This window comes from Pteropus alecto, unplaced genomic scaffold (assembly GCF_000325575.1).
Source record: "Pteropus alecto unplaced genomic scaffold, ASM32557v1 scaffold95, whole genome shotgun sequence".
Taxonomy (NCBI): domain Eukaryota; kingdom Metazoa; phylum Chordata; class Mammalia; order Chiroptera; family Pteropodidae; genus Pteropus; species Pteropus alecto.
The window spans coordinates 17,261,297-17,276,785 of record NW_006441071.1 but is presented as its reverse complement, the minus strand read 5'-3'; the positions used below and the strand labels follow the sequence as shown (position 1 = coordinate 17,276,785).

The 15,489-nt window shown below is 33.2% G+C and overlaps 1 protein-coding gene across 1 annotated transcript in view; it reads left to right on the top strand.

Annotated features, from left to right (window-relative positions):
- The window catches only part of PTAR1 (protein prenyltransferase alpha subunit repeat containing 1), a 50,714-nt gene extending 35,605 nt beyond the window's left edge, over nt 1–15,109 (top strand). The window contains exons 8-9 of the mRNA XM_025051398.1: nt 3,698–4,002; nt 6,082–15,109. Of these exons, the coding sequence (XP_024907166.1) occupies nt 3,698–4,002; nt 6,082–6,424 (648 nt within the window). The 3' untranslated portion in view covers nt 6,425–15,109. The remainder of the gene's footprint in view (nt 1–3,697; nt 4,003–6,081) is intronic.
- The last annotated feature ends 380 nt before the right edge of the window (nt 15,110–15,489 follow it).

The window sequence follows — 15,489 nt, the reverse complement described above, 5'->3', positions numbered from 1 at the left end:
TGGATATATTTTCTTGTATTTTCTCTAATAAGCATGGTCAGTTTTCTATTCAGGAAAAAAAAAGATTAGAAAATAAAGAATATGTATCAGTGCTATGGGATAGAATTATGAGAGGTTTTAAGTTTGTTTCATGTTTCCTGTGGTGTTGGTGTTGAAGTGAACACACAAACATAGGAAACATGATGTTAAGTAAATTTTTAAGTAGTCTCATTTTTGAGGGTGATGTTGGGTGGGAGGAAAGACAATTGAGCAGAGTTTATTACTACTGGCCAATTAAATGTTGATATGGGGTGTCACCTGAGAAAGCACAGAGGGTCACATCTCCCTAAAAGATATACAAAGGTCAATAAAGATATGAAAAAGGTGTTCAACATCATTAGCCATTAGAGAAATGCAAATCAAAACCATAGTGTGATACCATTTCACACCAACTAGGATAGCTAAAATTAAAAAGACAGACAATAACAAGTATTGGCAAGGATGTGGAGAAATTGAAACTTTTATACATTGCTGGTAGGATTGTGAAATCATGCACCCAGTGTGAAAAACAGTTTGGTATTTTCTTAAAAAATTAACATAGAATCATCTTTTATGACTAAAGTTGTGCTCCTGTGTATACCAAGAAGAATTAAAAACGTGTTCATACCAGAACTTGTACAAGAAATACTTGTAGCAACATTATTCATAATAGTCACAAAAAAAAAAAGTAACAACCCAAATGTCTGATTTCTGAGGAATGGATATACAAAACGTGGTATCGCCATTGTTCAGCCATAAAAAAAGAATGAAGTCCTAATGATACATGCTATAATCAAAACGTGGTATCGCCATTGTTCAGCCATAAAAAAGGAATGAAATCATAATGATACATGCTATAACATGGATGAACCTTGAAACATTATGCTGGTTGAAAGTAACCAAATTCAAAAGGTCATGTGTTGTATGATTCTATTTATATATGATATCTTTAGAATAGACAAAGCAGACTAGTGGGTGCCAGAGGCTGGGGGGAATGGAGAATTAGGGGACTCAATAGGAATAAGGGTTGTTTTGGAGGCAATGAAGATGTTCTGAAATTAGATAACAGTGATAGCTGCATAACTTTATGAATATACTAAAAACCACCAGTTTATTTTTCAACTTCAAAAATTTATTCCAAAGTTCATTAGAAAGAATAAAGCTTTAAGAACAAACTGCTGAAAAAAAGAAAAATAAGGAACACCGTATATCACTATATGTTTAAATGTTTATAGAATAATTAAAACTGTGGTTCTGGCTCAAAAATAGACAATAATAGAAGAGACTATAAAGCCCAGAAACAAATCCCAATACATAATATGTAGAAATTTCACTGATGATAAATACGGCATTTTACATAATTGGAGAAGGAATTCTTTGTTCATTTGTAATGCTGATAAGATCGACTTTTTAGAAAATAATTGTTAGGTTTTAATCTCATATACCAAACAACTCTAAATGAAAGAAAAACATCTGAGGTGAGAAAAGAAATTTAAAGTCAATTATAGTAATATGTTAAGAAAACTATTTACAATATAGAGACTTACTATCTTTAATATATAAAAATTTCTTACAAACCCATAAGAAAAATAACGAATATTACAAATAGTAAATTAAGCAACTTATTAAAGAAGAGAATTAGGCAAAGCAGGCAATTCATAAAAGAAACAAAGAAAAATAAGTGACTAGACACCTGTTAGAATAGCTATAATCAACAGGACAAGTAATAACAAATGCTGGAGAGGATGTGGAGAAAAAGGAACCCTCACTGCTGGTGGGACTGCAAATTGGTACAGCCACTATGGAAAACAGTATGGAGGGTCCTCAAAGAACTAAGAATTGATCTACCACGTGATCCAGCAATTCCGCCTTTGGGCATATATTTGAGGAAATGAAATCACTGTCTCGAAAGTGATATCTGTACCAAATAAAAAAAAATGAAATTTTCCGCAGCAATAAGAAGAGATGAAATAATCATGCTAAGCGAAATAAGCCAGACAGAAAAAGTTGAAAATCACATGATAATCACTTATATGCTGGAATATAAACCTAAAAACAACAAAGAACAAGGCAAACAAACAGAGAATCATGGACATGGACAATAGACTAGTGGTTACCAGAGGGGAAGGGGAGGGATGAGGTAGATGGGGTAAGAGGGGTTCAAATATGTGGTGACAGAAATCTATAAGAGGTGAACATACAGTGTAAATATATATGTGTGTGTATGTATGTATATATATATATATATATGCCTTACTGTTAAAATATACAGCTGAAACTTATTGGATTTCATTAACCAATGTCACCATAATTAATTAATTAAGTGACCAGGAAAAATATTTAGCCTTAGTGATAATTAAGTACAAATTAAAATGAAATGTGATATTCCATTTATTAAATTAGAGAAGATTAAAGTATTGGTGAAAAATGTAGGAAACAGACATTAAGATACACTTCCAATAGTATTATAAATTTTATACAGCACTTTGACAGTATATATCAAAAACTTTACAATATATTTTTCATTGTTCCAGTAAGTATACTTCTAGAAATTTCTCCTAAATAAGATATGCACATAGATTTATATATGTGTTTTTATAAAAGTATTCCCTGTGAGAGAATGGTTAAATTGTGACAATCTTCAGAATGATATATTGTGTAAAAGTTAGGAATTACACGTTATGGAATAATATTTAATGACATGAGGATATATAACTTAAGTAGAATAAAATCAGCATAAAAGAATATCCCGTTTGTTTTAAAAATAAACTGTGCACATGCATGCACAGAAAAAAGCTAAAAGATTGAGTAAATGCCAGAATGTTAAAAGTGGTTATTGCTGGCTAATAGGATATTGAGTGATTTTATTTAATGACTGATGGCATATGTATATAAGAATGAACACTTTCCTTAGTCTTTCATTTTAAACCTGTTATCTTTGCTTCATAGCCCTGCTTCTGTAGTTTTCTTGTAGTTGATTTATTCACTCATTCGTTTTTATTTTAGCTGGAATGTTGGAAAAGAATAATGATATTTAAGGTATATCATATAAAGGTCATGTATTCTGTCAGTACGTTGTAGGTAAACTGTATCTTTATGCAGTGTCTTTAAGATCACTTAACAATCAATTATCATTGTCTTTTTTTTTTTTAAATAATTACCTGTATCTATATACCTTTTTATTCTAATAAGAAAATGCCCTGAAATTCCTGTTAAAGTTTCTTCTCCAGTTTAGTATGCATCTTATATTTTAGGGAAAAGAATATAGTGAATTTTTCTCTTAGAAAGTCTGAGAAAAAAATTTTAAAGGAATTAAATTGATTTTGTTGAAAACTTTGCATATATCTAGTTTTTTGCTTCAAAATTATAGTAAATTCCAATTTTTATATGTAGAAATATGCAGTAAGAAATAATTTAAATGTTTTTCATGTTACATAAATTCTTTTTAAACGCATTTTATTTTTTCAAGAAGCTGTGCCAAAATTTAAAATTATATTTTAGTATTCACTGAGCTTTCACTGTGATAGCATGGTATTGGACATTGTGTATAAAATATTGGTAGGAATGGTATTATCAAAAGAAAAAAAACAAGTAATGAATTGAAGAAATTCAAGGTGGTAATGGAGAAAGAAAAGCCTTTGGCAGTTTCTCATCTCACCTCCCTTTTTCTTCCTACAAGATTCTTCTTGATGAACTATCTTCTACTAAACACTGGGCATCCATGCACGTTTCAGACCACAGTGGATTTCACTACCGCCAGTTTCTGTTAAAGTCTTTGATTAGCCAAACTGTGAAAGACAGTTCTGTCTTGGAGCAAAACCCTTTGAGAAATGAGTCAGCCCTAGTTCTTCCAAAAGATGAAGAAGCAGCAGCTTCAACAGAGGAACCAAGAATAAATATTCCCCATCTTCTAGAAGAAGAAGTTGAATTCAGCACTGATCTTATTGATTCCTATCCAGGACATGAAACCCTTTGGTGCCACAGGTAAGAGAAGGGAAAATTTATTTCCTGTGTGAAACTGTGCATATCTTTACAAGAACTACAGAAAGTCTTACATCTGACTCCTGCCTGCTTGGGTAGTTTTGGTAATCTGCTTTAGGAGCTTTGCCTGAGTGATTTGGAGGATTTTATGTTACCATATCCTCCTCACGATCATCATCAATGAGAGGTTCCCCATGTAGATCTTCACCTGCAGCTTAGGATGGTGGTATTCAACCTTGACTGCACAACAGAATAACGTGTTACTTCCAAACTAAAAACAATAGAGACCCTCTTATTTAGCAGATCTGGGATGGAGCACTGCCATCTGTTTTTTAAAAACAACAAAAGACCCTAACAGATAAATTAGATGCACAGTCAGAGTTGTGACCATTCATTAGATTCTGAGAATATTTAGCATTTTGTCATTCTTCAGATCATTATGATCTGCAAATGAACTTAATGTAAGTATAATTAACATTTAGATACTTTTTTTTTTTTTTTTTAAGAAAAGTATATTTTGAGAGTGGAACAGGATCATTAGGAAGGAGTGAAATAGGGTTAGCAACCTCATAACTTGAGTTCTGAGCACATTTGATAGTAAAGTAGCTTTCACATTGGAATGAAGTCCGGATATGGAAACCCCTTGGTCAGTTTACTTTGGATCATCATTTAGTTGGAGGCATCTTTGTCTTTATAAATATAGATTTTACTTCAGGTCATAAGATTCTTTTTGTAGACAAAAGACTTGCCTGTGTTGGGCAGGATGTAGGCATTTTAAATATTTGTATATTTTTAAAGTTAATTGAAATTTGCCCCCTTTTTCCAGTCTAAATGTATTTAGAAGGCAGAAGACATTCTCTCTTTGGCACCTTCATAAATACATTTTTTTTTTTTAAATGATACTCCACATTTTCAAGAGAGAAGATAGTTCTTGACTTGTATCTTGTTTTGGTGTTAACAGATTTTTGTTGCTGTTTTATATTTAGGCACTTTCATGGCCAGGCTCAGAGAATTTTTTAAATGATATTTCTGTTTGAGAGGTTAACAAAGCAGAAACTTCTTTCTTCATCCAAAGATTAATTGGATTTTGGGGTTGGGAGTGCGGAGAAGAGATAGTTGGGATAGCCTATATATTAAACAGCCCAGTTTTCTATTGATTATTCATTGCCATTAGGCAGTTTATCTGCCCTTTAAGTTATATCTTCTATAAAATAGATATATGCTCCCTGTCTACTCCAGGGATAGAATTACCTTTTGGATAGAATTACCTTTTAAGAGTTTAGAATTACTAACATGAATGATGAGATACAGCAACCTATGTAGTTTACCGTATTGTGTACTGTAGGTGTGCACCCCACTGAGTCAAGTTTTCAGAGGTTAAGCACATGGATCTTCATTTTTAACAAATAATTCCACATAATTCTAAGGGTAGTAGAACTGCTCGTAGAGGAAGAACAAGAACTTTAACTTGTAGTGTACTTTGCTCAGAGCCCAGCACATCTCTACTGCATGTGTATGCTTAATGAGACTGTAGTGATGGATTTAGGAGTAAGTTCAGATTGTGTTTTAGATAATAAGACCAACTGTGGCACATTGTTCTTATTAAAGAAAATATTGAATAGAGGCCATGCAATAAGCCTCTAGAGAAGCTTTTTAATGCCCTTGTTTCTGAATCACTTGTATTTCGAGGTATCAGTGAGGTTCATTTTTATTTTTGTTTTATTCCTATTTATAGCAGAGATTGGTCTCAGACCTATTTCTGATTTCATATTATAGTCTACAGAGAGTAACAACTCCAAATAATTGTCATCATCTCAGTCAATACTATTTACAAACCCTTAGAGTAATATTCCTTCTCACAAATAATCCAGTAATCTGGGTTTTAACACTGGCCAGATATGCAGAGACTTCAGCATAACTATTCTTCTTTTCCTCACATAACTCTGGGTTACAAATGGGCAGTGAACTGAGTACTATATGTTTTGAAATTATCAACTTTTTTTTTTGTTTTTCCTGAAAAGCTTCTCTTTGCGATGTGATCTTTCTTTTCTCTGTTCTTTCCCTCCCCCTCCTGTTGCACAGGCGGCATGTTTTCTACCTTCAGCATCACTTAAATGGTAGGTTTCCTCACAGCGTGACCCAGTTGTCACCTGGAGACAGCCCTGCGGTGACTTTAAGTGACTTGCACCACATCCCAGCAGGCCCCCGCACGTCCCAGGCAATGGAGGTGGATGGACTGTGTTACTCTAACAAGCAAGGGTATTCCCAGGAAACGAAACGCCTGAAGCGGACCCCAGCTCCAGATTACCTAGGCCTGGAAGTGGAACACAGGTTCATCGATCAAGTATTGTCCACATGCCGGAATGTAGAGCAGGCCAGATTTGCCAATGCATATAGGAAATGGCTGGATACATTAAGTCAATGAAAGAGGTGGACTATTCCTGCAGGTTTCCCCTTCTAGTGCAATATCGCTTTCCTTTCGCATTTACATAGTTGCATGAACTGTTTGCTATCATTAGCTAACTATGTGTTCTTCATCTTATGCTTAAAAGTTCATAGTAAATCTTTAATTTTATTTATTTTGTTAAGAACTGGCATTCCTTTGGGGATAAATTGTGTAGTTCCTGCTAAGCAATGAGTCTTAAGTTTTTCTTTATAACTTCTCATTATATTTCTATATTTCTGTATTTCTAAAAGAAGTCTGTGTTTCTAGGCTGCTTCTCATTCAGTTCTCCTTGTTGGTTCACATGTAGCTCCACCCACCTCAGTGCAATTGCTGCATAGGCTAATTTTTTTTAATTAAAAACTTATATTTTGGTTGAGCTTAAAAACAATACAAATGCCACCTTACTCAATCTAATTGTTTTGAGAATTAAATGGCCAGATGGGTGGATATGTGAAATACAAACCACTTCTTTCTCTAGCATGTTCTACCCAAGTTACAGACCAAGATAACCAAAGTCAGAAGTATTGGAATTTATATAAAATACATGCTTCCGATGTAATCCATTTTTAAAATGGTTATTTAAAAAAAGTAATAATTTTAATAGTTTATGTAATTGTAGTACTTGAAAATTATTTTTATTACTAGTTTTGATAGATTGTTTTTACCTCAAATTTAGTACATGCCAAAAACACTCGAGTTAGCTCTTATAAAAATCATTTTTTAAAGAAAACCTGGAATGCCATTTTTAGTTATTGCTTGTTTTCCTTCCAAATTCACCATGAAAAATGGGAGAAATATGTGTAGAAATGTATCCGTAAAAAATCTTCCTTTTTAAAAATTTAAGTTATTGAGGATACACTGGATAAACTACAAAATTTTAGTGAAGTGATTATTAAAAGTTTACTGGCAAAAGCCAGGGAGAAAAAAATAGTTTTGAGGGTATTAGTTCTTCAGTCTTTATTTTAGCAAATAAAACAGTTAAAAAAAACTTTGATACTAAACTTATCAGGGATGAGGCACCAAAGTATCCACCTTATAGTTGTATCTTATCTTTGCAATAACAAGGGCTGGGTTTTTTAGGTTGGCAAGGCAGAGGTGGGGAAAGGGCCAGCCAGGTATTGTCTACTTTCTACTTTATTATATTTCTCCTTTTGTAAATGGTCTGCCTATGTTATTTCCACATACCTTTCTCTTGATTTTCCCAATCCATTCCATATTTTTTATTACTCTCTTTTGTATATTTTTCCTTATCTGTCTTATTTCAGGGATGTGTATGGAAGATATTCTCCCTATCTCTAATGAATTCCATACTTCGTTAAACACACACACACACACACACACACACAATGTATGAACTGCTCCTCTAAAAGTTCCCCTAATGATGGAAGCTGTCTTTTGTCCTGTGTGTTTGCAGAATATGAGTAATAGTGGCAGAAACAAGTGTGACCACCATGCTTTGCCTGTTTTTTTTTTTTTTTACTTGCTAGGTCACCTGGAGGATGAAGAGACAGGGAAAGGCAGACCTCTCCTGTCTCACTATTATGAAAACCCTCGACTTGAGTGAGGTGCATTGTCTTGAAAGAAAAGAATCAGCCCTTGTGAATCATGATTTTGTTGAATGTCAAACTGTTGACTGAGATTTAAGGACACCAGAAAAGTTGTCCAGCCTGGCTCCTGTAGACAGAAGCTGCTCTTCTCTCTCTTAGGGCAAAAATTACTCTTTTGTAGCTTTTATAGTATTTCAGTTAGAAAATAATTCCATTATGAACAGAATTCCATGGCCTTTGGTGTACAAGGCACATTTTGAATCAAATACCTCAAGGTCTACCTAGACCTCAATGGATAAAACATTGGTTAATGACCATCAGCACCTGCAGGCATTGGGGCAAACTACACAGAGATGACATGGGAGATCCAATCCATTCCACTAATACATGTTGCCAAATTCTGGCCTCATTGAGTATTACCTTTTTTCCAAGCGTCATTTTAAGTATCTCAAGCAATAGGGCTTCTTATGCTTTGATTAAGTTAGAATATTAGGGTGTGAGTATAGATAATACCCTGTGAAACATTAGCTAAATTTTACAGTGCTCCACATCTTTTTCTACCTTCCACAGAGTATTTTGTTAACTGTCTTCATGTGTTTTAAGGCTCTTACCCACCCCTTCTGAAGCCATGCAGTCCTTTACTATATCTTGGTCTCTTGTCTTCCTAGTAAAGTTTTAAGTAGAGAGTGAAAATATAAATATCCAAAGGATACTGTTTATGACTTTTATGTGCTACTTAATTTCTAAAATTTTCATTTTTCAAGTGTTCATTCACAGAAAAACCTAGTATTGCCCTATATCATTGTGGGGTTCTTTTCTATCTCAGTGGTTGACACTTAGACTCACTAGCTGTAGCATGATAATGTCTCTTTGAGCTTATTTAGTGGAAAAGATGTGTCTTTTTTCAGTGATTTGTTAGTCTTATTTTTGTACAAATATGTTGTTAAAAGATATTTGTGATTGACACACATTTCATCAAACATTCACTGGAAGAGTAGTAGGCTATCGTACCATCTTACGGATCAAGAATACTGCTGACATGCTAAAAGCAATAAGGTTGTCAGTATTTTCACCACCTCCTCCCACCCCCGCCTTTTCTTTTAGTATACTATTTTGGTAATATTGTATTCCAAGATTCTACTTCACATTATGAGGATTCATTAAATATTTATTAAATTAATGAATGATTAGAAGAGAGGAGAGATTGATCATGAGTGATGGATAGAATTATGATTGAGAAATTGATGGATTAGAGCAATGGATTGTGAATGAATGATGTATTCTAACTTCATGATACTTCAGTAGAGCTATCGCATATAGAATTAGTTAATTTAGATTTTTTTTTTCATTTAACTACCTTGTTGAAGCTTGTTAAATCCCATCTAAGAAGTGCAGCTCTATAATTATCAATTTAATATGTATTAAAAATTCATAGAACTAAAGAATCCCATTTACATTAAGAACACTTCTTTCTGTTCATTTATGATTTTGGAGGACAGATCTTGCCAACACAGCCAGAGCCACTTTGGGGCATCTGAAGAAATTCTTTGATTTCAGAGACTTGTTGATCTGTACCTGTGAATGTGTAGTCATTTTGTGCTTCTCCTTTCCCTTCCTTAACTTGAACTGTGGACCTTTCAGATATTTCTTAATCCTGTGTCAGTCATTTTTTAAACTTAAGGATTTGATACTTATTGATGTCCCCTTTTTCTTTTCTAAGTTTTAGCATTTTGTTACCTCTTTGGAAAGTCCGGCCCCAGGTTTTTAGTCATATTTATTATTCCTATGGTATGATATGGTTCTAATTAAATTAAAGGTTTCATTATTAACAGGACTAAATGTGTTCAGGTGGTCAGTAAAAGCCACTTAAATCTTAAGGAAACAAAAGTTCTTGGATGTTTATGTGGCATTTTGTAGGAAAGTATATATGATGATAGACTTTGTATCATTTGGATTTATATAGGTCATCAGTTCATACTTGTTGAGACACCCACATGTGTGTGTGTGTAAAGAGAACTTCTAATATTGTTGAAAACAAACCGTCAGTCTAGTAATTTTCTTTTATATAGCACAAGGCAGTATCTGACACAGGAACTAAATACAATTTAGTATGAGTGCAACTACCACTTGTACAGTAATCTAATCTCTACCATAGCTCCCCTGAATTACAGAAAATGCTAAAGATTTAGTTATAAAGGAAGTAACATATAATTTTTTGCATAAAGTTTTTGTAAGCTTACAGTTATTTTGTTACTAGAAAATTATATTTTAAAACTTTTAAATATTTAAAGTATGCTAGAAAATTTGAACAGCATTGTAACAACTGAACCTTTTGTCTTCTGAATAAATTTCTCAAATAGAACTGTTGCAAACTCTAGCACTTTACGTGCTGCTGCCTCCCCCTGCCTGAGTAGACTCTGTAATGTGCTCTTGTTTAATGGAGAAGTGCAGGGAGGCACAGGAAAGCTTAGGCAAATTCCGTGTCATGAAGGCATTGAGCAGGAAAAATCAACCCTGAAAATACTACTTATCATCACACAGTGTCTTTTAAAAAATAACTATATATACTGTGTTAATTCGAGTGCCTTTCTTACTTTTTTAGGGGAGAGCAAGATTATATTTAAGTCTAATGTTTAGGTAGAAAACAGAAGATAGAAGTTTTATCAAACAGCTTGATTGTCACTCATTATTTATTCTAATTGCTAAGCATAGTCCCATGGTGTATTTCATCCTCTATTGAGATACTGATATGAGCAGGTAGGATGTTTTGGTTTGCATTTCTTTAGTTACTATGTATAAGCACCCTACCAAGAATAATTGGTTCTTTTGCGGGGAGGTGGGGACATCACACTTAGAAGACAGCACGTGCATAAACATCAGCCTTTGTTCAAAGAGAAACAGTGGCTCTCTGCCATAAAAGCCATGTGGTTGTCCTAAATGAATTCTTTGCCTCTTTAAGGACTTTTAAGAATTCCTTCCCAAATCCAGGTCTACATAAGATAGTTGAAAAGGGAATATATAGACCCTTATCTTTTCAAGTATTGGAGGAAAAGAAGTAAATACTGAGATGAAATTTAAAATGTGGCATTGTATGAATTTTGGATACGGAGAGGGGAGGGGTAGGAATTCCATAATTCAAGGTAGCAAATAATTTTTAATTGTAATTTTATAAAAATATATAGCTATGGATTCCAAAGTGCTTTTCAGAGAATCGTTGAATAATATAATTCTAAATGGCAGCAATATGTCATGTTCATAGTTGAGACAGAAAACCATTATGTCACTGGCAGATCTTGGGTGGGGGGGGCGGGAAACGTTTGGCTCCCAGTTAACCAGGCCATGTTAACACTGTAAAACCAAACTCTTTGCTCAGAAACAACAACAACAACAAAAAGAGTAGCTTAGTCTGCTGAGTAAACTTGTGCTTCCAAGAATATTAGCTATATATAGTTTGTGCTTTCTGGGCAATAATATGGTTCACAAAGCTAACCCTGGCATTTCTTTTATTAGTCTATTATTATTCCTCAGGGTGTAGAACATTTAGTAAATTTAGGACAAAACTTTATATTCAGTGGCAAAAAAAAAAGCAAAAATATGCTAGCTATATTACTAGTTCTTAAAATCTTTGTGTAGATAGTATTTTTTATAAACCACTACCAGTGCAGTAGCCTGTAGATGCTCTGTGACTGCCTCATTGCTCATCACGCTGCTTTAATCCCTATGTCTCTATTATGAATGTTCACTTACACGTTTTCTATGGAAATGATTTCTATATTGTATTATTTTTCATGTTTGGCAGAGATGGGAGTGTTTCAGTTGACATTCTCAATTTTTGGAAATCCTATTGAGGAAAATGATTACTGTTGTTTTCAAAGTGACAACTATTTTGCTTCTTAAACTTCAGTTTCCCTGAAAGAGTATTTTGTGTGCAGATCCTGTACATGTTCAGTACATTGCATAGTGCCTTGCACCTTGTAGGAGGACTTCAACAAGTCAGAATTGTTAAAGGCTAGAAAATGAAAACTAGCTTATCTCTGTCTTATTGCCATTGTCCACGTTCTTAGCTCTAGGAGAAATACGGTATTGTGCATAAGATACATTATCAGGTTCAAACATACAAGGCAAAGATTGTAAGTGAAATTTAGATACTTTTAAGGCATATACGTGTGTGTACACATGTATGTATATACATTTAAATGAGATTTGGAACTTGAATTTATATAGTGATTTCACAAAAAAAATTTATCTGAAGGATTTTTATTTCCATATTTGCTTTAGGTTCTCCTATTTAAAGACAGTTTCCTTTATTGGACTAACCCCCTCAAGCAAAGTGGGAACCCTAACACAAGTGCCCATCTGCCTAAATTAACCAGATATTGGTGTAAACTGTCTATATGAAGTCTTCATTGACTCACAAATCATAAAACTCTGGCTTTTCTTCCATACCTTTATAGGGAATCAGCCTTAATTTTAATGTATGGCAGTCACTTTCCTCAGAGTACTATGTGACATACTTCAGATGTTCATTTATCTTTATAAAGTGATAAACAACAAATTTGACATTTTTTAATGTCATAGGGATGAACAATTTCACATGTTCAAATGTTGACTCATACTACATTCTATTAAAAATGCTCATATGTTATTCTCCCTCACCTTGCATTTGGAGCAGATTTTTTTTCTTGTTAAAGAATGAGAGTAGACTGAGTACAGTCATAGTAGGTGCTCAATAAATAGTCAATTATTGCTCTAACATCAAAATAATAGCAAGCTTTCAGAAAGGAGACTATTGTCATCTTTCATTGAGGAGTTTATTTTTAGAGTAATATATATTTGAAACTGGAAAATTATATCATTTGACATGAATTTTCAGGCTTATTTAGATCAGAGCTAGTAACATGTAATAAAAATATTGTTTGTGTAGAACACGGTCCAAAGATAGGAGATGTGAAAAGTTTAGTATCTTTTTATGCAAGGCACATTAATAAATGTGATTAAATGATTTAGCAGGCTGCTGAACTCTAAGAGAGAACTACTGTGGTCTTCTGCAATCAATTTCCCTGTTGGTATATCCAGTATTACCTGGTGTAGCCTCTGTTTCTCCCTAAATCTTGGTTGCTTTCCGATGTCTTAAAAATAGTAATGGTAAAACATGAAGTTACATTAAATAATTTATTACCGCTTTTCTAAAAACGTCTTTAAAATGAAGGAGAAATTTTTGTTAATTTGTTAATTTGTGGATTTCAGAGCATTTTTGGCAGAGTTTACCTTATGGAAATGGATTTAAATGAAAAACACACAAGCATTCCAACCTGAGCTGTGAGGAGCAGAGTGTGTAGTAAAAGTGTAATCAGGTATTGGCTCCTGGAGAGGTTCCTAATGCATGACTTTGATGCTGGCTTCTGACTGAAGTGACCACTGTCAGTGTTGTATTTGGGTGTGTGTTGTTCCTAGGAGAATAACGGAATGGGTACTAGATTAACTTGTTTTTGAGTTGGACAAAATAAAAAATGAAGTATTATAAGTATGCCACATATTTATTATACTGTAAAAACTGAAAAAAAAGGAAGAAAATTATAAAAGGTCAATGATTTTTTTAATAGCGTCTAAATTTTTTTTTTTTTTAATACAAGTCTCTTGGACACTAGGCAGTGGCTTACTTTAACACTGAGAGACTTTAAAGGATAGTTCTCAGATACTATATTCTGCTGTTAGAATTAATCATGCCTGTTAATTTTACATTGCTTGAAGATTTTTCAAAAAATGGAGTATTTAACTTACAGTCAATATTGTTTTAAGATTCTCTTACAGGTTATGGTTAAATGAATAAGTTACATGTAGGATCTGTGGTACAAGATCAGATTGTGGGCATTAAAGATAAGTTTGGCTAACTTATTTTACTGAAGATACTAATTGCCTTCACTCTGATTGCACTGCTGTTTTTCTTAAACTATTTTTCCATAAAAAAATAGTCTGCATTGAAGTTCCTTTACCTCTCACCATATACTAATTGACATTTTTAAAAGAAATTAATATTTTATGAATTCTTTTTACACTTATATACCTTGCAAAGGATAAAAATAAATTTTGCAGTAAGGTATGTGCAGAGTGTGTTTATGGTGTTTCGAGAATTAGTGCTACAGATTGTTAATTTCTAAGGCTAATATAATGATTAGAGATTACCTATATCAGCTCTGTCCAATAGAAAGAATGTGAGCTACATATGTAATTTTTAATTTTCTAGTAGCCACATTTAAAAAAATTAACCGATAATATATTTTATTTAACCTAATGTTAAAAATATTGTCATTTCAATATGTAATCAATATAGAAAATTATTGAGATACTTTACCCTCTTTTCCCATCTAAGTCTTAAAATTTCAGTGTGTATTTTGCACTCAGTATATCTCGGTTCTGACTATAGCCACATTTCAAGTGCTCAAATGCCACATGTGACTAAGGGCTACTGTTGGACAGTGCAGATTCATAGGGTACAAAATATGACTTTAAATTGGGAGACAGTGAAGTAGGCATGTAATTATGGTACTTTAAAAATTATTTAGTATACTTAGAAAAGTATCTAATAGAATTGTCTACTCATTTTCCTTCATCTTCATTTTAAACTTGCTCTAGAGATATGCTCAACCTGTTTCAATTTGCCAAGTGTTATTTAAGAAGGAAGAAATTCCATGCCATGTATAATACCATGATATGCAAATTATAATACATTATTAACAACACATTTTTCAATGTGTTTACTAAATTCTGTCCTGTTTTTTCAGAATAATAGCTTAAATTGCATGTTACTTGTGTATCTACCTATTTTGTTTTTATATTATTCTTATAATACAATAATGTATATTAACAAACAGCCCTAGGATTCTAATCTTCTATGCAGCCGTCTTCCAGTACTTAACTGGTATACTAATTAAGTTGTGATAAGTGGCAGAAAAGTAGAATGAACCATTCTTTTTTTCCATTAGATTTCTTTTTATTATGTGACCATGTACCAAGCCAGCTATAAGTTATTGTATTTCTGTAGAATTTGGAAAATAGTGTTTATGTCTTGTCCTTGCTAAATGTTGCAATTTCTAAGTAAACTGTTCATCTCCTAAAATGAGTGTTAAGTGTGATTTTATTTTTACTTACAATGGTATTTTAAGCTCAACTCCAGTCGGCCAAGCTGTCCTGTTTAATTGCTGTGATGGTGGTGGTGGGGTGGAGGTTTGAGTTGTTGTCTAAACGAAACTAATGATTTCATTACCTCCATTTGTAGAAAGAATGAAAAATGTCACTTGTGCCTAGGACATAAATGTCAAAAACAAATTAGAGAAATTGTCACAGTTGTCTGTAGGGTGCATCAAGAATGACTAATTGACTTATAAAAGTCATTATGACTAGATAAGCTTTTTCCCATATATTGCAAGTGAAGTTATTAATCAGGGAATGACTCCATTATTTCAGTGTGATATCCCATGTATTCTTAATCTTGAGTCT